At 43.0% G+C, this 24,810-nt stretch overlaps 1 protein-coding gene across 4 annotated transcripts in view; it reads right to left on the bottom strand.

Annotated features, from left to right (window-relative positions):
• The window catches only part of tbc1d1 (TBC1 (tre-2/USP6, BUB2, cdc16) domain family, member 1), a 296,242-nt gene that overhangs the window by 228,180 nt on the left and 43,252 nt on the right, over window positions 1-24,810 (bottom strand). Inside the window, exon 1 of one of the 4 annotated variants that reach the window (XM_043693162.1) lies at window positions 8,294-8,529. The exons of the other annotated variants lie outside the window; for them this stretch is intronic. Coding sequence (XP_043549097.1) covers window positions 8,294-8,359 — 66 coding nt within the window. The 5' untranslated portion in view covers window positions 8,360-8,529. Of the gene's footprint in view, window positions 1-8,293; window positions 8,530-24,810 lie in introns of those variants that run through there. 4 annotated transcript variants of the gene reach the window in all.

Below are 24,810 nucleotides of genomic sequence, written 5' to 3' on the forward strand. Positions count from 1 at the left end.
GATGTCGCGGAGGAAAAGGTGGGGGGTGGGGGCAGTGTAGTTGCGGAAGATGGATTGTTCCACATATCCTACGAAGCGGCAGGCATAGCTGGGGCCCATGCGGGTGCCCATGGCTACTCCTTTGGTTTGGAGGAAGTGGGAGGATTGGAAAGAGAAGTTGTTCAGGGTGAGGACCAGTTCAGTCAGTCGAAGGAGGGTGTCAGTGGAAGGGTACTGGTTGGTACGGCGGGGAAGGAAGAAGCGGAGGGCTTTGAGTCCTTCGTGATGGGGGATGGAGGTGTATAGGGACTGGATGTCCATGGTGAAGATAAGGCATTGGGGTGGAAGTGGGAGGATTGCCTATCACCCTCACCTTAACCTCCTTCCACCTATCGCATTTCCAACGCCCCTCCTCAAGTCCCTCATCCCTACCTTTTATCTTAGCCTGCTTGGCACACTTTCCTCATTCCTGAAGAAGGGCTCATAACCGAAACGTCAATTCTCATACTTCCAAGACAACACAGGTAGTTTTCCTATAACGCTGTAGTTGTGTTCCTGTGCGAGGCCATAATAGAAAATCACACAATAGAAACAATGGGACCCATGGAAAAAAAACAGGGTAGGGGCCGAACCACCATAAATAACAGTAAAAACTAAACAAAAAGCTGTTAGCCTAACACAAATGATAGCACAATCTAAATAAATTTTGATCTGTTGTATGGTACTGTGAAGTGCATTTCATCAGAATTTTAACTGATTACTCTCAATTGGCATCTATACCTGCTGGGCAAAAGAGGGTACTGCAGATGCTGGAGTTGAGAGTGTGGTGCTGGAAAAGCACAGCAGGTCTGGCAGCTTCCGAGAAGCAGGAAAAATCAATGTTTCAGGCAAAAGCCCTTCATCAGGAATGAGGCTCCTGCCTAAAATGTTGATTTTCCCACTCCTCGGATGCTGCCTGACCTGCTGTGCTTTTCCAACTCTACTCTAATCTATACCTGCTGGCTGCACTAGATTCCAGCCAATCTTCTGATCCCATCCAATGGTAATACTGCACAATCTGGAATAAAACCTGCTTTAAAAGATCAAGGGTTGAATCTTAATTTCTTTTGCTAAGTATCAGTTTTGTCAAGTTTTTCAGAGTGTTTCACATCGTGTTCACATCGTCTATCACCTTATTTTATAAAACCCTGATTTATTACCTACCCCACCCTTTAGTTCCCCTCTCACACATTCTAGCACCATCATACCATGTGCAATTTCCAAAACAACTCGCCACTTCCTGGATATTCCAGAATTAACCAACATCTGTAGTATAGCACCATCTTTAAAAAGATACTGTGAACCCAGTCAAGAGCTGTCAGTCCAGAGCTGCTCTGCATGGTTCCTGACATTGGCTCTAGACATGGCAGACAATGGAAAATTGGTGCCTCTCTTTGTGGGCAGGGACATGGAGATGTTGCTGATGGGGATGGGGTGATGCAAAGGCAGGACATCCTTTTTCTCCAAGGCCAACAGGAGGATGCCATTCTACTGGAACCACATCAATCAAGGTTACCATCCAGGCTAGTGCAGTCAGAAGATCAGTGATCTTCTCCACTCTGCCAATGAAAGTGCCACCATCTTGTTGTTGGTATTTCACACTATCTCTGCTACATTCTTGCAACATCTTCCCCACTCACTCTCATCCTTGCTAACGTCTGACCCTGCCTTGCCCTGAATCTCTTCTGCACGGCGTAATCAATCCCTCGGACATCTCTACACATGCACCAAAAGTAAGTGTGCCACCCACCTTTCTCTCCCTCACCTACAACGTGCAGAGTTTCCTGACTCTGACCACTCTGAGTAGCTGACTGACCATGTCCATGTCCAAGCCCCTGCACTGATATTTTTTGTAGTTGGTTACCATAGTGGTTAGGCACTGAAACAGATTCACGTGACTCTGCAGATATTCTTTAACATCTAAACGTATTTTTAAAAAACAAAAACAGAGAGAAAAAAAGCTCCTAATACGAACAACAAGCCTAGTTTCAAATTGCTCCTCAATATTGTCCTTTTACTTCTGGTCAATTCCAGTGAAATTTCAGTCTTATTAGATTATTTTAGATTAGATTACTTACAGTGTGGAAACAGGCCCTTCGGCCCAACTAGTCCACACCAACCCACCGAAGCACAGACCCATTCCCCTACATTTACCCCTTCACCTAACACTACGGGCAATTTAGCACGGCCAATTCACCTGACCTGCACATTTTTGGACTGTGGGAGGAAACCGGAGCACCCGGAGGAAACCCACGCAGACACGGGGAGAATGTGCAAACTCCACACAGACAGTCACCTGAGACGGGAATTGAACCCGGGATTCTGGCGTTGTGAGGCAGCAGTGCTAACCACTGTGCCACCGTGCCACCCATTTTAAGTTTTTAAATGAACAGATTACAGCCTGTGGACAAGAAGTCTCATGATGCTTTTCCAAGTGCGCTAGCACAAACATTTCACAATACCTTTCATGAAACTCTTAATGAGAAAGCACACGAGCTGACTGATCACGCGATACCTACGCGGAGTCCACTCCTCCCTGCACTGTGACATCTAGTGCCAGGGATGAGAATCGCATAACAGCAAACACATTACAGAAAGATTGCGCTTAATACACGTGCCTTACATGTAGCCTTCAATTACTGCCCAGTTGTGTTCAGAACTGAGTGAACATTAAATGTGTTATCTTACAGTCTGCAAGCATTAGCAAAAGAGTGAAACGTTTGCCAGGCAAATGTCAACACAGTCATCTTCAAATAATTAGGATCATCTGGGATTGGCAAATTCCCAGGCCATATTTCATAATCGGTTTCCAAAATCAATTAAGTTTGGCTTGTTCAGGTGAAAGGGTCCCATTGCCACGAATTCAAAGAACTGTTGACCATGTTTGGACCATTCTTCTGTCTTTTAGCTCTGGTGGGCCACTTCCAATAATATAATGGAGTTCACAGATCAAAGTTTAAATCAACAATCCCTAGTAACTTGCATACATAGCAACCTGTGCATACAGAAAGACCATGTTGTTCCAAATTAGGAATCATACAGTGCTGAGAGCAGTTATTTTGAAAAGAACAGGTCCATTACATTCAAAGTGGATAAAAAGAGTCGCGAGCTGACAGACAGCAGACAGGCTTGAGTTTGATCCATTCTTCACCTTAGCAGCACCACTCAATTTCCTACTACCGACCACAAGACCAGAGCTTGTACTTATGTAGCACCCTTCAACACAGGGTAATACCCCCAGGCACTTCATAAGTGCATGCCACACCATGTACAGAAATGCTAAAGCAGATGACAAAAAGCCTGTTCATAGGTCGATTTGAAGGACTGTCTTATGGAAGGAAAGATAAAGAGCGAAATGAAGAGGTTTCAGGAGGGAATTCGAGAGCTTAGGGTGAGGCAGATGAAAGTACAGCCACCAATGAAGGAGCGATTAAAATCAGGACACTCAAGATGCCAGAATTGAGGGGGAACACATGTAATTGCTGAAAAGATAGCATTAGAAGAGATAACAGAGATAGGAAGCAGTATGTCATTGAGAGATCTGTAATCAAGAAGGAGAATTTGAAGAACAAGACGTTGATTTGCTGGGAGCCACCACAGATCATCAAGTGCAGAGGTGATGAATGAACAGGAGTCTGACATGGGGAGAGCTTAGGCTTGGGGAATTCTAAACATGAGATCAAAATTCTGAGTACTTTTAGCAGCAGATGAACAGAGATGCATGGTGCCCAGCAATGTTACAGAGATGAAATTAGGTCATATTAGTATTGGCATAGATATGTAGTCAGGAGCTCGCTTTAGCATCAAATATGAGCGAATACTGGGAACAGATTTTTTGCTTTAAAAACTCAATGCTTGTCAGGGTGAGGGATAGAATCAGAAGCTGGAGAATAGACTCCACTGTAGGAGTCGAGAACAATGGCTTTAGTCTTCCTAATACCTAGCTTGGAGCAAATTTCTACTCGTTATAACAATATAGTACAATATATAATCCCATCAATCCCAGAAATATAGCTTGACAGTACTTACACCAGTGAAAATTGTCTTATAGCTTTGGCAAATAGAATTAAGGAGAATCCAAAAGGTTTTTAACAAATACATTAAGGACAAAAGGGTAAATAGGTAGAGAATAGCAAGATCAGCAAGGCGGCCTTTGTGTGGAGCCGCAGGAGATGGGCAAGATACTAAATGAGTATTTTGCATCAGTATTTATTGTGGAAAAGGACATGCAAGATATAAAATGTAGGGAAATAGATGGTGACATCTTGAAAAAAAAAGGTCCATATTACAGAGGAGGAAGTGCTCGATGTCTTGAAATGCATAAAAGTGGATAAATCCCCAGGACCTGATCAGGTGTACCCTTGAATTCGGTGGTAAGTTAGAGAAGTGATTGCTTGGCTTCTTTGAGACATTTGTATCATCGATAGTCATAGGTAAGGTGCCGGAAAGCTGGAGGTTGGCTAACGTGGTGCCACTGTTTAAGAACGGTGGTAAAGACAAGCCAGGGAACCACAGACCAGTGAGCCTGACGTCGGTGGGCAAGTTGTTGGAGGGAATCCTGTGGGACAGGATGTACATGTATTTGGAAAGGCAAGGGCTGATTAGGGATAGTCAACATGGCTGTAAGCATGGGAAATCATTTCTCACAAACTTGATTGAGTATTTTGAGGAAGTAACAAAGAGGATTGATGAGGGCAGAGTGGTAGATATGATCTATATGGACTTCAGTAAGGTATTCGACAAGGTGCCCCATGGGAAACTGATTAGCAAGGTTAGATCTCATTGAGCTGAAAATGTGTTGCTGGAAAAGCGCAGCAGGTCAGGCAGCATCCAGGGAACAGGATTCTCCTGTTCCCTGGATGCTGCCTGACCTGCTGCGCTTTTCCAGCAACACATTTTCAGCTCTGATCTCCAGCATCTGCAGACCTCACTTTCTCCTCATAGATCTCATTGAATAGAGGGAGAACTAGCCATTTGGATACAGAATTGGCTCAAAGGTAGAAGACAGAGGGTGGTGGGTGGTGGAAGGTTGTTTTTCAGACTGGAGGCCTGTGACCAGTGGAGTGCCACAAGGATCGATGTTAGGTCCTCTACGTTTTGTCATTTACATAAATGATTTGGATGTGAGTATAAGAGGTACAGTTAGTAAGTTTGCAGATGACACCAAAATTGGAGACGTAGTGGGCAATGAAGAAGGTTGCCTCAGATTACAACAGGATCTTGACCAGATGGGCCAATGGGCTGAGAAGTGGCAGATGGAGTTTAATTCTGATAAATGTGAGGTGCTGCATTTTGGGAAAGCAAATCTTAGCAGGACTTATACACTTAATGGTAAGGTCCAAGGGAGTGTTGCTGAACAAAGAGACCTTGGAGTGCAGGTTCATAGCTCCTTGAAAATGGAGTCACAGGTAGATAGGATAGCAAAGAAGGTGTTTGGTATGCTTTCCTTTATTGGTCAGAGTATTAAGTACAGGAGTTTGAAGGTCATGTTGTGGCTGTACAGGACATTGGTTAGGCCCCTGTTGGAATGTTGTGTACAATTCTGGTCTCCTACCTATTGGAAAGATGTTGTGAAACTTGAAAGGGTTCAGAAAAGATTTACAAGGATGTTGCCAGCATTGGAGGATTTGAGCTAAACGGAGAGGTTAAATAGGCTAGGGCTGTTTTCCCTGGAGCAGAGGCTGAGTGATGACCTTATAGAGGTTTATAAAATCATGAGGGGCATGGATAGGATAAATAGATAAGGTCTTTGCTCTAGGGTGGGGGAGCCCAGAACTAGAGGGCATAGGTTTAGGGTGAGAGGGGAAAGATATAAAAGAGACCTAAGGGGTAACTTTTTCACAAAGAGGGTGGTACGTGTATGGAATGAGCTGCCAGAGGAAGTGGCGGAGTGTGGTACAATTGCAACATTTAAAAGGCATTTGGATGGGTATATGAATAGGAAGGGTTTGGAGGGATATGGGCCGGGTGCTGGCAGGTGGGACTAGATTGGGTTGTGATATCTGGTCGGCATGGACGGGTTGGACCGAAGAGTCTGTTTCTGTGCTGTACATCTCTATGACTCTATCTGTAAAGCTTAATTTAACAATGACTTCAATCCTCCTTTTTGAAAATCTGATGGCCTCTTCCTGGAACGTTCATACAACTGAGTTTAGACATTTTCAGCTTCAAATAACTCCTTCACAGTTGCAACTAAACATTTATGGTCTGAACCTTTTAAACCGAACTCCTTATACAGAGATAATCTACTTCTTAACAGTCCTAAACTGCTTCCCTTATTTAGGAGCAAAGGTTTTACACATTCAGCACCAGTCAAGACCTCTGCAAAATTGCCAAACTGAAATGCAAAGCTTTCTCCAAATTATCAGTGTTTCCCCAGGCCCAAAAGACTTTGAATCTTCTTATCTGAAAGCCGAATGCACTACACTATTTGCTTTGTTCACTGGGAAACTCTCCCAATGAGAACAAATTTCCATTAGCCTCCGCAAACTCTCTGACAGAAATTCAAATTCAAAATCCAAATATATACATCTTACACTTGAGGAAAATTGGAAGATGAAAAAAAACACTTAAGATGCTGGGATCCAGAGTAGATAAACAGGAGGCTGGAAGAACACAGCAAGCCAGGCATGACAAAATGGCTCATAATAACAACTTTGTATTTATAAAGCACCCCCAACATATTAAAACACACAAGGATGTTTCAAAGAACATTTACTTAATAAAATTTGAGCTAGAAGGAATCACTAGAGCAAGCAAAACGTTTGCTCAAAAGAGGTAGGTTTTATCGATGATGTTAAAGGAGAGAGAGCTAGGAACAGAGGGAAAGGGTTTAGGAAGCATTTCCATCTGAAGGCATGGTTACCAATGGAGGCACAATTAAAATTGGCAATGTTACAGAAGACAGAATTGGGGGTCTGCAATGTCAGGACTTGAAAGGACTTCATTTGAATTAAGAGTCCATTTGTTATTTCCTCATTTGCTTGTTATGTCATCTGGTTCCCATAAGTTAGAAATAATCAAACAAGCCCCTTTCTGGATAAGGGGCTCTTGCCCAAAACGTCAATTCTCCTGCTCCTCGGATGCTGCCTGACCTGTTGTACTTTTCCAGCACCACACTCTCGACACTTAGATTGGACTCTCACTGAGTGTATTTCTTTAAGCTGGTCATGTGGCTGGTGTGCTGAGTGACAATGTGTCGGTGCATGATGACAGTGCAGAAGTAAATGTGTCCACTGAGGGTCTTCTGGTGTATCGGTAGACTAGAAGATCCAGGTTCGCCTGCCACAGAGGTACATCAATACAAGGCAACAGGTTGATTATAAATATTTATGAATTCACATAAAAATTAGTTCCTTGTTATTTATGAATAATAGAACACCTATAGTGTACATCCACCATATTTTGTTTTGAAACAAAAATTGTGGTAGGACCCAACATAGGAATCCAGAGCTTAAATCATTGGTTACACAGATGTTCAGTTATGTACTAAACAAGAATGTGTTTTATTTGTTTGTATTTTATGTAAAAATGTAAATAAGGTCACATAGAAATGTAGCTGAAAATGTGTTGCTGGAAAAGCGCAGCAGGTCAGGCAGCATAAGCCCGAAACGTCGATTCTCCTGTTCCTTGGATGCTGCCTGACCTGCTGTGCTTTTCCAGCAACATATTTTCAGTTCTGATCTCCACATCTGCAGCCCTCACTTTCTCCACATAGAAATGTAGACAATAACAGATGTGAACAGAAACACTCATAGCACATACATTATAAAATTTTTGCTTGAGTGCATCACAAGCAATACAATTTAAATGAATTAAATTTACTTAGTATTTCTGGTTTATATATGGTCAACATGCAAGTGCTGTAATCTTCAAACCTTTCTAATCTTGGGCTCCTCCAGCCCAGTTTTATTTTGTTCATTATCTTGTACAAATTTTTAAATGATATCCTATGTAACTGTGTGGTTATACCAAAGCACATCATCCATTGATGTCAGCACCAACAGCTCATTAATCTCTGCTCCAAGTCCAGAAAACTACAATGCATGACTTAATTTTACTCCTGAACATTGCTGTTGAAGAACCGACTAAAATATATGTCCTTTGTTTCAGCACAGTGCACTTACATTGCTACACATCACCATGCTCGTTGTGCGGGTTGGCTTTTTTCAAATAAGCAATAATAAAGTTACTTAACATTCAACAGTTTTCAACTGACAATTAACATAATTTTAACATTTACGGCTGAAACTAAGTCAACAACGATGACACATACCTTGATTTCTTTCTCATACCCAACGTCCAACTTAAGAAAGTTTAACTTCTGTAGCCTTGCCTTCATGTCTGACGTCCAGTAAAACAAGTCGTTCCAAATCCTAAATGCACTCTCACTATGGCATCACACCCTGCAGTCTCATGCAATCAAATCACATTCTTAGTGACCCCTATCCTGAGGCAATTTTCTGTTGATTCTCAGCAGCAGAATACTGGCTCTAAACTGCAACTTCCTACTTGACTGTGAGATTCGGCATTCGGCTTAAACTGCCTGGCTTTCATCTTAACCCTTTCACTGCTGGAATTAAATTTTCATAAAATGTTCCCACATGCTTCTGAAGTGGGAAAAAAAAAAGATCCGGCTGTACAAAGATACAGACCCATAACGATGCTTTTAAAAGCATTTTTTAAAAAGCAAAGGGATTTCCAACAGGGACATGGTACAGAGCAAAGGTGTTATGTAATACCAGCAAGAAAGTGGTTATGGTTAGTAAGAATGACTTGACCTCTATTTCCCCATTGAGGAAACGTTGAGTTAGATCCAACAGAAAGTTCCTAGACGATCAAAAGTTTATATTAAGTAGGAAAAAATATCATGTTTTATTTATTTGGCAGGCGCAGGGGAATGAGTCAGGATGTTCAGCATAGAACACAGAGGCAAGTAAAAAGATTTCGGTCACAGAATGTTTTACCAATGGTAGCTACAAAGACCAGAAATATAAAACATACTTTAATAATGAAGATAAATCATACAAATGTATAAGTTTGTTAAAGTATTGCATTATAAGACTTTCTCAACAGAAAATGATCTTAGCATTCATTGGGGTTTAAGTTAATCCTGCTCAATGTTACAAAGCGGATAATATCTAATCAGCAGGCTGGTCTTTCCAGTGGCTTCAAGGGGAAAAAAACAGGGTAAGTGTAAAAACAGGCTGCCAATTTTGAGTTGCCAAGTTTGCATTTCAAGAAACACATACTTATACCTCAAAGTTTGATCAGTTTTTTTCTTACAAAATCAACTACCATTGGGAGGAAAAGCCATAGCATCAAGCATAAACGCAGCCTTGGCCACTTGGGGATCTCCACTCAGATCCTTTTTTTGGCTGGTACACGTATATAGGCCATCAATTCTGCCTGGAGGAGGTCAGCAAGCCAGACAGCATCAGGAGGTGGAGGAGTCCACGTTTTGGGTATAATCCAAAACATTGACTCCTCCACCCTCTGATGCTGCCTGGCTTGCTGTCCTCTTCCAGCCTCCTCCTTGTCTAGTTTAGATCCCAGCATCTGCAGTTTTGTTTTTGTCTCCAACCAATGCTGCCTGAGCTGAATGAAATGCAAGGGACTTGTAGATGTGGCATCCTCTATATTGGGGAGACAGGCCGCCTACTTGCGGGATGTTTCAGAGAACACCTCTGGGACACCCGGACCAACCAAACCAACCACTTTAACTCCCCCTCCCACTCCACCAAGGACATGCAGGTCTTTGGACTCCTCCATCGCCAGACCATAGCAACACAACGGTTGGAGGAAGAGCGCCTCATCTTCCGCCTAGGAACCCTCCAACCACAAGGGATGAACTCAGATTTCTCCAGTTTCTTCATTTCCCCTCCCCCCCACCTTGTCTCAGTCCCAACCCTCGAACTCTGCACCACCTTCCTAACCTGCAATCTTCTTCCTGACCTCTCCGCCCCCACCCCCACTCCGGCCTATCACCCTCACCTTAACCTCCTTCCACCTATCGCATTTCCAACGCCCCTCCCCCAAGTCCCTCCTCCCTACCTTTTATCTTAGCCTGCTTGGCACACTTTCCTCATTCCTGAAGAAGGGCTCATGCCCGAAACGTTGATTCTCCTGCTCCTTGGATGCTGCCTGACCTGCTGCGCTTTTCCAGCAACACGTTTTCAGCTCTGATCTCCAGCATCTGCAGTCCTCACTTTCTCCTACTTGTAGAAGTCCTAAGGTTAAAAGACCCCTCAACTCCTCCTCCTCCTCTATCATTGTACATAATGTAAGGAGAATGCAGGCACCCTCCAGTTTTTCCTTTGTTGGTTTATCATACTTTCAAAGGTGCCAGCTGGCCTCCAGAGATCTTGCCTAAGCTGCTTTTCTTCACATTTGTCCCTGGATGCTCGCTCTGCATGATTATATTATGATTTTCAAAGGTCCTGCTATCACTTCCTTCATAATTGATTCCAATACTTCCCTAACAATACATGTTAAACTAATTGACCGATAGTTACCCGTTTTTGCCTCCCTCTCATTTTGAATAGAGTTGTCACATCAGCAGTTTTCCAATCCTCTGGTATTTCTTCAGAATTCAACTATTATTGGAAAATTATAACCAATACATCCACTGAGTGTGTAGCGACCTTCTTTAGGATCCCAGGTTATGAGCCAAGAAGACCAGGGAACCTATCTGCCATTCGTTTGTCTAATATTACTACATTAGTGATTGGAGTGGTACTTAATTCCTCCCCTTCTTTAGTTTTAATGGGATATTTGCAGTATCTTTCATCACAAAGACAGATGCAAAATATCTGTTTAACTTCTTTGCCATTGTTCACCAAAACCATCTCCCCAGATTCATTTTCTAAGGGGCCTATGTTCACTTTGACCTCACTTTTCCTTTTTAAATATCTAATGAAGCTCTTATTGTTAGTTTTCATATTTCTCACTCGTTTGCCCTTTTAATTTATTATCTCTGTCTTTTTATTATCATTTTAGTCATCCTTTGCTGGATTCTGAATTTATCCCAGTCTTCAGAGCTATCACTGACTTTGGTATCCTTATGTACTTTTACTTTCAATTTAATACTCTCCTTAATTTCCTTGGTTAACCATGGTGGGTTTATTCCTCTTTTAGAATCTTTCCTCCTTACTGGGATGGTTTTTTGCTGAGAGTCATAAATTACCTCCTCAAATGTCTGCCACTGCTTGCTTACTGTCATTCCTGCTAATCTATCCACCCAAGAGAAAGTGAGAACTGCAGGTGCTGAAGATCAGAGTCGAGAGTGTGGTGCTGGAAAAGCACAGCAGGTCAGGCAGCGTCCAGGGAGCAGGACAATCGACGCTTCGGGCATAAGCCTTTCTTCAGAGCTTCATCATTCCTGATGAAGGGCTTACGCTCAAAACATCGATTCTCCTGCTCCCTGGATGCTGCCTGACCTCCTATGTTTTTCCAGCACCACACTCTTGACTCTAATCTATCCACCCAATTCACATCAGCTAACTCTATTCTCATTTTATTGTAATTCCCTTTATTTAAGTCAAACAATCTGTGTTTCCAATCCAGGTTCTCATTGGTGAGGTGAATATTAAATTCTGTCATGTTATGATCACTATTTCCCAGGCGATCATTTAATCTGAGGTCATTTATTAAACCTACCTTATTACCCGTTACCAGATCCAAGATAGCCTGCATCCTGGTTGGCTTCATGACATCTTGCTCTAGGACACTATCCATAATGCACTCTATAAATTTGTTGTCATAGATACAATTTGATTCCAATTTGATTAAGTCAATCAATGTGAAGATTAAAGCAACCATAATTATTGGTCTATTCTTTTTATATGCTCATATTTGTTGATTTATAGCCTTTCCCACAAAGTGCCATTGTTTCAGCGTCTGTACACTGTTCCTACCAATGTATTTTTTCTGTAGTGATTGTAACAAGGCGAGGTCGATAGACCTCATACAATATGAGTTCCCTGATTAGGGTTGTTAATCTGGTCCAATCAGGAAACCCTGGCTGACATATAAGAACAGGAGTGTTTAATTTTGTTTTGTTTAAGGATGTGAAAAGGAGGGCCCTGAATAGACTGCTGCTGCACACCATCCACCTCTTCTCCCTCATCCACCGTCCGGACACGCCTTGGCGTGCCCATTTGCCACCGGGCGGTGGGGATCCCCAGTGGATGTAACCGTGGAGGAAGTCCAGCTTGAGGATTAAGAACAAAGGAGAGAATAACATTAACTGTGAGAGTTATTGCAACATGGAATTCATCTGCATCATATTGATGCACATTGAATAACGTGATGTAAGAGCAAATTGGATAAATACTTAGAAAAATAGGGAATGTAGGCTTTGTAGATTGGACTTCAATAACATATTAGAGAGCTTCAATTGAAGTTAATCTGGCACTGAAATAATCAGCCAAATTCATTCTGACTATAGGGACAAATTCATTCTACAATCAAAACTGAGAGTTTCTTCATTGCTTCACTTACAGTGAGTGGGTCAAGTGAATGATAACAGGTAAAAAAATGAATTTCACCTCGGGTCCCCACACTCAGACTCTAGAGAGGGTGACTTTTAAACAATCGGAGTTCTGCAGAAATCATGAAGCAAAAGTAAAATAAATTATGTTGGTTTGGATACTGAGTCCGACTCTGTTTTATGGAGTAAATATTAACACATTTCTGCCAGGGTCAACCTACCAATTGATTCTTGGAGCAAAGATGGATTTATCGGAAAATCAGTCCTCTACTGGACTGAGAACCCTTTTATTCTTCTGATTGTTTTGTGGTGCAACGATTAATTTAGCACAGCACAAATCAAAAGAGTGCATAGTTGCGATACTATTCTCTATCCCTGCAGTTCTATTATTTTGTTTTATCCTTGGAGCCTCTGTATCTGTCACTTTTCTCTGCTGGGTTGTGGTGTCCTATTTCCCTCAGCTTCCACAATCCTCCAGTCTTACATGTGCTCCAAGTCATGGAGAATCCTGTAAAAACTGAATTTCTGCAAATGCATGTGACTCTGCTTCCAAGTAGCGAACCTTGCTTAATGGAAACACAGGTAGGCGGAGAGATCAGTGTGTCTGACACGTGGTCTGCTGACTTGCTGGGACAGCAAGCTATATGACTGATCTTCAAATTTGTGATTATTTGCTGGGTTATTTCACCACCAGCAGAGGCTCATCGTTTCAGGGCTGTGCCACTGTGATTGTTAACTGCATTGCAGTTGGTAACACTTTTGTCTCTGAACAATTAGGTATCAGCTTCAAGTCTTACCCTAGCAATAGCTTTTGTGGAGGTCCACCCCGAGCAGTCCACAATGCAGGACTCTGTGCTGTACAGGCAGTTCTCTGGGATGTACACCAAGACAAACATCAACTGTGCCCAGAAGACCATTCCACTCAGTTGAACTTGCTCTTTGGTTTGCCTGAAATGTGTTGGTCTTCCAGAGAGAAGAGTTGACCTTGACTGAGCCTTTGTAGACTGGCACATTTCAAGGTCCTGGACTGTGTGCTGAGCAACCCACTAAAGCCCAGGGCAGCTGTCACCAAGGCACAGTGGGGAAAGACCACTGTTTAAGGTCATTCTACCAAAGTTAAATGGGGATCCGTTCAGATACAGGAAATCTCCTGATGCCTCAAAAACATGTAAATATAATCTTTTACAAGCAAGAAAATGGTTTTGGTTTTTTTAGCTGGATAGGGTCAAACTCCAAAATTTGTTTGCTGTATCTTATACTACTGTACAGAGTGGAATTGCTTCAGAGACTGTGCATGTATATAAAGATATTTTACGAATAAAGTACATTTTTGAAGCAAAAAAAAGTGTAGCGACTAAGCTTGACACTCTTGCAACACAGAAAGGACACTGCACTATTATAGATACTGTCTCACAGACAATACATTAAGACCACACCTTCAGCTACCTGTTCAGATAAATGTAGCTTCACATGGCACTGTCTTGAAGAAAAGTAGGTGTATTATCCCTGCGGGCTAATGACAAAACAATCACTTAGTTATAGAGTCATACAGCATGGAAACAGACCCTTCGGTCTATCCGGTCTGAACCAACCACAATCCCAATCTAAACTAGTCCCACCTGCCTGCTCCTGGGCCATATCCCTCAAAATCTTTACTATTCATGTACCCGTCCAAATGTCTTTTAAACTTTGTTATTATGTCAATATCCACCAATTCCTCAGGAAATGCATTCCACACACTAACCAAAATCTTTGCCCTTCACATATTTTTAAAATCGCTTTCTTCTTACTGTAAAAATATGTCCCTTAGTCTTGAAATCCCCCATCCTAGGGAAAAGACAGCAACCGTTAATCCTACCTATACCCCTCATTATCTTATAAACTTGTATAAGGCCACCTCTGAACCTCCTATGCTCCAGTGAAAAATGTCCCAGCTCATCCAGCCTTTCTTGATAACTCAAACCTTCCATACCCGGCAACATCCTGGTAAATCTCTCCTGAACCCTCTCTAGCTTAATATTTTCCTTCCTATAACAAGGTGACCAGAACTGGACACAGTATTCCAGAAGAGGCCTCACCAACATCCTGTACAACTTCAACATGCCGTCCAAACTCCTACCCTCAAAGGACTGAGAAAGTGTGGTAAATGTCCTTTTAACAACAAGCCTCAAAGAATTATGTACCTCCATCCTTAAGTCCCTCTGTTCTACAACACTAGCCAAGGCCCTACCTTTAATTATGTAAGTATAACCCTTGTTGTAGCAAAATGCAATACCTAAAACAGTGTCAGGAGAAACAGATTATCTGGTCACTATCACATTGTTAACCACATCCACAATAGAATATTAAATGTTTGGCCACTGTCCTTGGTAGTATAGTGTTTAGTTTCCCTGCCTGTCATGCGAGTGGCCGGGGTTCAATTCCCCGTCGGGGATTGCCTGAATGCTTTGGGGCTTCACAGTCTGTGTAAAGATTTGTAGCTCGGGTGCCTGGTGCAGTTTTTAAAAACCTTCTCCTCTGTTTTTGGCTGCACTTCAGTCCCACGCTCCTGATCTTCGGGCACCCGGTACGGAGGAGGGAGGGCAGGTCTGAAGACCTCCTCGTGGGTCTGCTCCTGGGCCTGGCCAAACTGGCCATTAACAGGTCCAGGCAGTGGACCGTGGAGGGGGTCGTTAGGGCCGACTGCCTGCCCCTCTTCCGCTTTTTACGTTAGGGCCCGGGTGTCCTTGGAGAAGGAGCACGCGGTGTCGACCAACACCCTGGAGTTGTTCAGGGAGAGGTGGGCGCCGCAGGGAGTGGAGTGCATCATTTCTCCCTCCAACTCTATTTTGATTTAGTCCCTACCCTCCCCCTCACTGTTTTTGATCACACAGCACTGCCCTTTGAGGTGAAGGGCAGTGTTTGTCACTGGCCACCCGGGTGTTTTCCTATCTTCCTGGTGGTGGAATTTGAATAAAGATTCGTGCACTTTGTGTCTTTCACTGTGTCACACACCTGCACACACACACCATGGGTGCTGGGGATAAAATAAGCACTACCGCACTTAGGTGGTAGTGTGGGGGTTTAAAAAAAGAAAAAAAAAGAGAAAGAGGGAAAAAAAAAGAACAGGAGTGTTCCCCCTCCAACTCTATTTTGATTTAATCCCTGCCCTCCCCTTCACTGTTTGATCACACAGCATTGCCCTTTGATATGAAGGGCACTGCTTGTCACTGGCCACTCGGGTGTTTCCTTTCTTCCTGGTGGTGGAAACTGAATAATGATTCGTACACCTTGTGTCTCTCACTGTGTCTCACACCTGCACACACACAACATGGGTGCTGGGGAAAAAATAATCACTACCGCAGTTAGGTGGTAGTGTGGGGGTTTAAAAAAAGAACAGGAGTGTCAGATATCCTGAGAGCTGGCCCTGAGGGAGCTGGATCAATGTCAAGGTCTCTCCACGTGTAAATAAAAGGTGACTCAGTGACAGGATACCGGCTCCTGTGGAGTTATTTCTGTTTCCCTTGCTGTTGTTTCACCTCTGCCCAATGGGGTTCAGCTTCAATGACCACCAATGGGCAGACTGAAAATATAAGGTAGGACATTTCTGTGAGAAACCTAACAACTTGTCTTTTTATTTCACTATAACTTGATGCTAGACAGTATGACATCACTTACCATATTAATGACGACAGTGAGGTGAAGGATGTACATAAAAGCCTGAAGCCCTGTTTATAGTAATGTTGTCTGAAAGCTTTGTGCAGATGATTTATGGTAAGAACCCAGAATGAACATTTTGAATACTGAATTATTGTTACATGCAGGCCAACAATGCAAACTTCGTTAGAACTGGGAGTGATTCCAAAGGTCATTAGCGATTATATTTCTGTTTTGTGTCTAGCTGTACAATGTAACTGAAGCTGTTGGTATAATACTCCAACAGAAGATGAGAGAAAAAAATAAACCTTAACATTTTAAATCTTTGAAGGAGTTATATAATTACAGACCAATTTTTGTGTTGTGTGACAGTAAAACAGACATTTCAGAGTGAGAGCTAACACTTGTGAAGTGATTTCTGCTATATTTCCAATGGTTATTGTGACAGAGCAGTTGCAGCTCTGAGAAAGGTGCCAGCTAATATGTGCACCCACATCTGAGTGTGTGAGTGTGTGTATGTGAGAGGGACAGATTATGGTGTGTATACGTGAAACAAGGCTTGATGTAAGTTGACATCTTTAACAGAAAAGAAAAAATTCAGAGTGGCAGATTGGAAAGATTAAAATTACCTTAAACAGTACAATGTATCTTCGTGTAATGAGATAAGAAAAACAAATACATGTTTCCAAATTATAGGCCAATTTGCTTAAACAAAATAAAAGATTTTTAACAGTTCCTCTAGCACCTTCTAATCTCTTAGTCTCAACAAAAGCTTTGTAATTTTCCCTGTAATCTAGCTGTAGTCCTGTAGCGTCCTGTTACAAGTGTCCCAAGCTCCTGAGCTGTAACCCAGTTTCTGACAGATTTTTCCAATGGAATGATCTCCTTCAAAGGCAAGTTAACAAGCTCTAAGTTAAAAATCACGCAACACCAGGTTACAGTCCAACAGGTTTAACTATAACCTGGTGTTGTGTGATTTTTAAAATTTGTCCGCCCCAGTCCAACGCCGGCACTGCCACATCTTATCAAGCTCTGCAATGGGACAAAGAGGAGGGCCATTCCTTCTGGGACACCCTGGTCCAGTCCTCCTTCACTCCCAACACCACCTCCAAACCCCACCCCCACAGCCTCATGGCTCCACTTTACCTGCACTTCACACAATCTTAATCTACTGCATTCGCGGCTCACAATGTGGTCTCCTGTACTTTGGGGAAACAAATGTAGACTGGGTGACCGGTTCACAGAACACCTACATCCTGCCTGAAAAAAAAGACTCCGAGCTTCCAGTTACCAGCTACTTTAACACACCACACGGTGCCCTGGCCAACATCTCTGTCTCAGGTTTGTTGCAGTGCTCCAGCGAAGCTCAGTGCAGGCTGGAGGAACAACACCTCATTTTCTGCTTCGGGACCCTGCAGCCTTCTGGACTCAATATCAATAATTTTAGGGTTTGAGGCACCCTCCCCCATGTCCTTAGCCCAACCCCCCACACATTAGGCCTTGTTATCACATGGCCTGCTTATTACACCCCACCCATTGTTAGCCACTAACAGTCCCCATTAGCAGACATTCATTGAACTAGGCTGACCAGTATTCACTTATATGTCTATGCAACTCTTCTCTCTCTTTGGGTTCTATCTCCACCTTTCGTTTACTCCTTCCCCCTCCCTCCACCCTATTTTCTGCATAAAAACCAACATTTTCCGAGCTACCATCAGTTCTGAGGAAGGGTCACCCGATCTGAAATATTAATTCTGACTTCTCTCCACAGATGCTGCCGGACCTGCTGAGCTTTTCCAGCAATTCCTGTTTTTGTTTCTGAAAAAAAATAACCATGATCCACCAAGCCAATATTTCATTCCAGGATCTGACTTGACTATTGGTAACATCAGCTGGGATCATATCAAGTAAGTATGATTTGATTGCAATCGAGTCCTGTAAGTCTAAAACAAAATTCTCGAGATCAAACTGCCTCAGAGACATTACGGTGATCGGAAGTGTCCTGATTGGATATTCACCAACTGAGCTGTAACGGCGGATAAGCCATGGTATAGGAACATGGGGACAGGAGATATAATCGGGTATGCTTTGAGGAGTGTACATTTTATATATTTATGATTCACTTGACTCTTTGTCAAATTAAGACTGAGTCTTTCAGAGTCGTGTAGTAAAACAAAATGACAGAAACAAGATTATTTGTTTATTAGAGTTGTACCTGTAGAATCTAAGTGATGTGCCCATAAAGTTGTATTGTTTGAGCTCACATCATCAGTTCAGGCTTCTTGATATTTATCAAACTTCAATATTTGGACTTGGTGGATGTCAGGCTCAGCTCATACGAAGGAGAGACTGGTGGTGCTCAGGGGAAATAGGGGGAGCTCAGAAGAATCCCTGCTCAATAGTTTACACCAGCAATGCACACTCGCACTGGGCTGTCCTCCTCGTCTCATCCCTTCCTTGCCTCTCTGCTCCAACTCCTCTTCTTCAGGCAGCTCCAAGCTTTGCACAGCAAGCTAGTGGAAATGATCACAAATCGTGACACTCATTCTAAACTGTCCTGGCTGACGGACTCCTCCTGAACTGGCCAGATAGCATAATCATTGAGCAAATCAGTGGGCATCCTGAATCACTCAGAATCCATATCGCTATATGGCTCTCATTCGATCAGCACTTTGTGTCATCCTGAGAGGAACCAGTTCAGGTGGTCTCAGTAAAAAGTGGAGGGAGTTATTTGTGGATCAGCACTGTGTGAAAGCAAGAGAAAGTGAGGACTGCAAATGCTGGAGGTCCAAGTTGAAGAGTGTGGTGCTGGAAAAGCACAGGAGAGTCCTGTTCCTCAGATGCTGCCTGACCGGCAGTGCTTTACGAGCACCATATTCTTCAATTGTGTGAAAGCATCAATGGCACAGAGTTCCATGACTTACTGTAACATCGTGTTGAGAAACAATCCTGATTTTTCATGATTGTTGCGCCACACTAAGTTGCACCTATTGGAAGCAAGTCATAGGGGCAAATATTAGTGCCCATTCACTGCGGACATACAAATATATGAATTATGAATGAGTCCTTCAAGCCTGGTCCAATTCCACATTCCCATCTAGCCCAATAATCTTTGATATCCTTCCCAACAAGAATCTATCCACTGCCATCTTAAACATATTCAATGACTCCACCCTCTTTTATTTTCATTGGATGTGGGCATCACAGGCTGGGCCAGCATTTATTGCTCATCCCTAGCTGCCCTTGAGAAGGTGGTGGTGAACTGCTTTGTTGAACCGCTGCAGCCCACATGCTGAGGGTTGACCCACAATGTTATTGGGCGGGGAATCCCAGGATTTTGACCCAGTGACAGTGAACGAACAGCGATATATTTTCAAGTCAGGATGGTAAGTGGCTTGGAGAGGAGCATGTAGTCAGTGATGTTCCCATGCTGCCCTTGGTTCTTCGGGATAGAAGTGGTTATGGGTTTGGAAGGTACTGTCTAAGGACCTTTGGTGGCCTGCACTGCCAGCTTGTAAATAGGGCATCAGTGAAGTTCACTGCAGCACAGACTCGACTCCAATTCTCACTCTGGCAGGTGCCCAGGTAAATACACAGCCACCCTACACATGATTATCTTGTGAGTTTTAGGAATGATGTTTAGTTACTGGAATCCACCATGCTGTGGGCTCTAGAGCTTTTCCCTCCTTTGGTCTCTTGCTGCCTCTGCAAGTCTTTGTTGCTTGCCTTGCTGTTTCATCACCACAAGGTGAAGAGCTCCATCTGGTGGCACACTGAATCCCCTGCAAGTTTTGCTGTTGTGTATTTAAATAACCATTGTAGACTCTTATCTGCAAAACTAGATGATTAGATTCCCTACATTATAGAAACAGGCCCTTCGGCCCAACAAGTCCACACCAACCCACCCAGACCCATTCCCCTATCCTATATTTACCCCGACTTGGCAATTTAGCGTGGCCAATTCACCTGACCTGCACATCTTTGGATTGTGGGAGGAAACCAGAGCACCCGGAGGAAACCCACGCAGACACGGGAAAAATGTGCAAAAATGTGTGCGGCACGGTGGCACAGTGGTTAGTACTGCTGCCTCACAGCGCCAGAGACCCGGGTTCAATTCCCGCCTCAGGCGACTGACTGTATGAAGTTTACACATTCTCCCCGTGTCTGCGTGTGTTTCCTCCGGGTGCTCCGGTTTCCTCCCACAGTCCAAAGATGTGCAGATTAGGTGAATTGGCCATGCTAAATTGCCCGTAGTGTCAGATGCAGGGGTAAATGTAGGGGAATGGGTCTGGGTGGGTGCGCTTCGGCGGATCGGTGTGGACTTGTTGGGCCGAAGGGCCTGTTTCCACACTGTAAGTAATCTAATCTAATCTAATCCTCACAGACAGCCAAAGCAGGAATTCGACCAGGGTGCCTGGTGTTGTGAGAGGAGTGGGGAGGGAAAAGAGGTAGAGGAGTAAGCAGGGATAGTATAACAGCCGCAGAAAGGGAAGTCATCAAGGAGAGTTTGTCTACAGAGTCAGTATGGGTGAAAGTCAGAAACAGGACAGGAGTAGTCAGTAGAAAACTGACTTTCCACTGACCCTTCAGTAGCAACAGAGACACAGAGAAGTAGATTGGGAGGCAGATTTTGGAAAGGTGCAGAAGTAACAGGGTTGTTGTCATGGGTGACTTCAACTTCCCTAATATTGATTGGAACCTCCTTAATTCAAATAGTTTGGATGGAGCAGCTTTTGTCAGGTATGTCCAGGAAGAGTTCCTGACTCAATATGTGGATAAGCTTAGAGGGGAAGCCATATTGGATTTGGTACTTGGCAACGAATCATGCCAGGTGTCAGATCTCTCCATGGGAGAGCATTTCGGTGATAGTGATCACAACTCCCTGATCATTACTATAGTCTTTGCATGTGATAGGAGCAGACAGCGTGGGAAAGTATTTAATTGGGGAAGGGGAATTACAATGCTATCCAGCAGGAATTGAGGCTCCTAACTTGGGAACAGATGTTCTCAGGAAATGCATGACAGAAATGTGAAGGTTGTTTAGGAAGCACTTGCTGATAGTGCTGGACAGGATTGTCCCACTGAGGCAAGGAAGGGATGGTAGGGTGAAAGAACCTTGGGTGACTAGGGATGTGGAACATCTAGTCAAGAGGAAGAAGGAAGCTTACTTAAGGTTGAGGAGGCAATGATCAGACTGGGCTTTAGAGAGTTACAAGGTAACCAGAAAGGAAATGAAGAATAGACTTAGGAGAGCTAGAAGGGGGCATGAAAAAGCTTTAGTGGATAGGATTAAGGAAAACCCTAAGGCATTCTACACTGATGTGAGGAACAAGAAGATGGTAAGAATTAGGATTAGGCCGATCAGGGATAGTGGAGGGAATTTGCGCCTGGAGTCCGAGGAGGTAGGGAGGTCCTTAATGAATACTTTGCTTCAGTATTTACTACTGAAAGGGATCTTGACATTTCTGAGGATAGCGTAAAACACACTGATATGCTTGAGCAGGTTGATGTTAAGAAGGAGGATGTGCTGAAAAGTTTGAGAAACATAAGGATAAATAAATCCCCTGGGTCAGACGGGATATACTCTAGGATACTGCAGGAAGCGAGTGAGTAAGGAGATAGCTGTGCTTTTGGAGGTGACCTTTGTGCCCTCACTGTCCACTGGAGTAGTTCCAGATGATTGGAGGATAGCAAATGTTATTCTCTTATTCAAGAAGGGGAATCGGGATAACCTTGGGAATAACAGACCAGTCTTATGTCTGTGGCGGGCAAATTATTAGAGAGGATTCTGAGAGACAGGATTTATGATTTCTTGGAAAACCGTAGTTTGATTAGAGATAGTCAGCATGGCTTTGTGAGGGGCAGATCATGCCACACAAACCTCATTGAGTTCTTTTGAGGATGGGGCAAAACACATTGAAGGTAGAGCAGTGGATGTGGTGTACATTGATTTTAGCAAAGTATTTGATGTGGTTCCCCATGGTAGGCTCATTCAGAAAGTAAGGAGGCATGGGATACAGGGAAATCTGGCTGTCTGAATACAGAATTGACTGGCCAATAGAAGGTGGTGGTAGATGGAAAGTATTCAGCCGAGATGTTCCGCAGGGATCTGTTCTGGGATCTCTGCTCTTTGTGTGTTTTTATAAATGACTTGGATGAGGAAGTGGAAGGGTGAGTTACTAAGTTTGTCCATGACATAAAAGTTGGGTGGAGTTGTGGATAGTGTGGAAGGCTGTTGTAGGTTGCAACAGGACATTGACAGGATGCAGAGCTGGGCTAAGAAGTGGCAGATGAAGTTCAACCTACAAAGCTAGCAGGGTGCAAGGTAAACTTTGTAAACTGTATTTACAGCAGGTGAAGCTGTACACCAGGAGTGCACATTCATAAAATGTACACAACCATATATTCATTACATTTTGTCTTGCAAGGACTCGCTCTTCTAATATCCTTGTCCCATATCACCGTAAGATATAAGAGCAGAATTAGCCATTCGGATCATTAAGTTAATCTGCAATCAAGGCTGGTATATTTCACAACTCCATTCTCCTGCCATCTCCCTGTAACCTTTGATCCCCTTACTAATCAAAGAGTCTATCAATCTCAGTTTAAATAAACTCAATGACTTGGCCGCCACAGCCCTCTGCAGCAAAGAGTTCCGCAGATTAACCACTCTCTGGTTGAAGAAATTTCTCTTCATCTCAGTTCTAAATGGTCACCCCTTCACTCTGAGGCTGTGCCCTCGGGTCTATGTCTCCTACTATTGAAAGATCTTCTCCAAGACCATTCTACCCAGGCTTCTCAGTATTCTCCAAAGTTCAATGAGGTCTCCCTCATGCTTCTAAACTCTTCAAGTACAGACTCAGAGTCCTCAACCACTCCTCATATTGACAAGCCCTTCATCCACTGGATCATTCTTGTAAACTTCCTTTGGACCCCCTCCCATAACAGCATATCCTTCATAGATATGAGGCCCAAAACTGCTCACAATATTCCAAATGCAGTCTGTCCAGAGCCTTATACAGCCTCAGCAATACCTGTCTACCATTGTTTTTTAGCCCTCTTGAAATGAATGCTAACATTGTATTTGCCTTCCTAATTGCCAACTGAACCTGCATGTTAACCTTAAGAGAATCCTGAACTAGGATTCCTAAGTCCCTTTATGCTTCAGATTTTCAAAACCTTTCCCCATTTAGAAAATAGTCTACAACTCTATTCTTCCTGCCATAGTACATAACCTCAGACTTTGCCACATTTTATTCCATCTGCCACTTTTTTGCTCACTCTTCTCGCCTTTCTCAGTCCTTCTGCAGCCTTTCCGCTTCCTCAACATGACCTGTCCCTCCACCTATCTTTGTGTCATCTGCAAACTTAGTAATAATGCCCTCAGTTCCTCTGCCTAGATCATTAATTTCTGATGAGAATAGCTGTGGTCCCAACGCCGACCCCTGCAGAATTCCATGAGGTACCGGCTGTTATTCTGAAAAAGATCCCTTTATCCCCACTGTGTGCCTTCTGCCAGTCAGCCAACCCTCTATTCATACCTATGCCTTGCCCCTAACACCATGGACTCTTATCTTATTTAGCAACTTCCTGTCAGGCAATTCGTCGAATGCCTTCTAGAAATCCAAATAGATCATGTCCACTGGCTCTCGTTTATATAACTTACTCATCACCTCCTCGAAGAATTCTAACAGATTTGTCAGACAAAACCTCCACTTGACAAAGCCATGCTAGCTCAGCCATATTTTATCATGCACTTCTAAATACTCTTAATAATGGGCTCTAAAACCTTACCAATGACTGAGGTTGGACGAACTGGCCAATAGTTTCCTGTCCTCTGCCCATGTCCCATGTCAGGATGTACATGGTTCAGGGACCCTGTGAGCTAATTCACAAATAGGACTGGAAGAAAATTATGCTCTGCCCCATTTGATTTTGCCTCAGCAATAAAACAAGCCTTCCCCTTCTCCACTCCATTTATTTCCTGCAACCTGTTTGATCTCTACTAGTATTGTGTCATGTGGTTACCAGGATTACAGAAGATAAATTAGATGAGTTCTGCTCTTTTAGTATCTAATTAAGTTACAATAGAAATAAAAATCAGGAGCAACGTACAATCAATTCACGTTGCTTGTTTTACACGGTCTCACACAATGTTAACATTAACCCACTTTGTATTTGTCAATTAAGAAATAGTATTAAAGAAATGCACAATTGCGATATGGCCTATAACACTTCCTGATTTTAATTTCATACAACTACAAGAATATATTAACTAACAGATATCTCATAAATATGCTGCAAAAAGCATGTTCCCATGGCAACAGTGATGCTAACACGCAGATAAAAGATCGCTATATTTAGTTATGGTTTCTGACACATGATCCATCCTTACACTTGGACTTTCTGGTATTTTTAATCTAAGCAGTACTTGAAGAATGACAAAGTCTGGCACTTTAACTACTTTCAATTCTAGAGTTCATGTGGATTTGCTGACATATTAATGATAGGCCATCCATCTCCAGCCCAGTTCATATTCATATTAAATAAAATGTGTTATTTCAACATGCTAACAATAAAGATTTGATTCAGAAATGTATGATGTGTTGCATTTTTTAAACTGGAGCGTCACATTCAGGCAAGTCTGAAATCAGATCAGAAACCTG

Source organism: Chiloscyllium plagiosum, chromosome 1 (genome assembly GCF_004010195.1).
Source record: "Chiloscyllium plagiosum isolate BGI_BamShark_2017 chromosome 1, ASM401019v2, whole genome shotgun sequence".
Lineage (NCBI taxonomy): Eukaryota > Metazoa > Chordata > Chondrichthyes > Orectolobiformes > Hemiscylliidae > Chiloscyllium > Chiloscyllium plagiosum.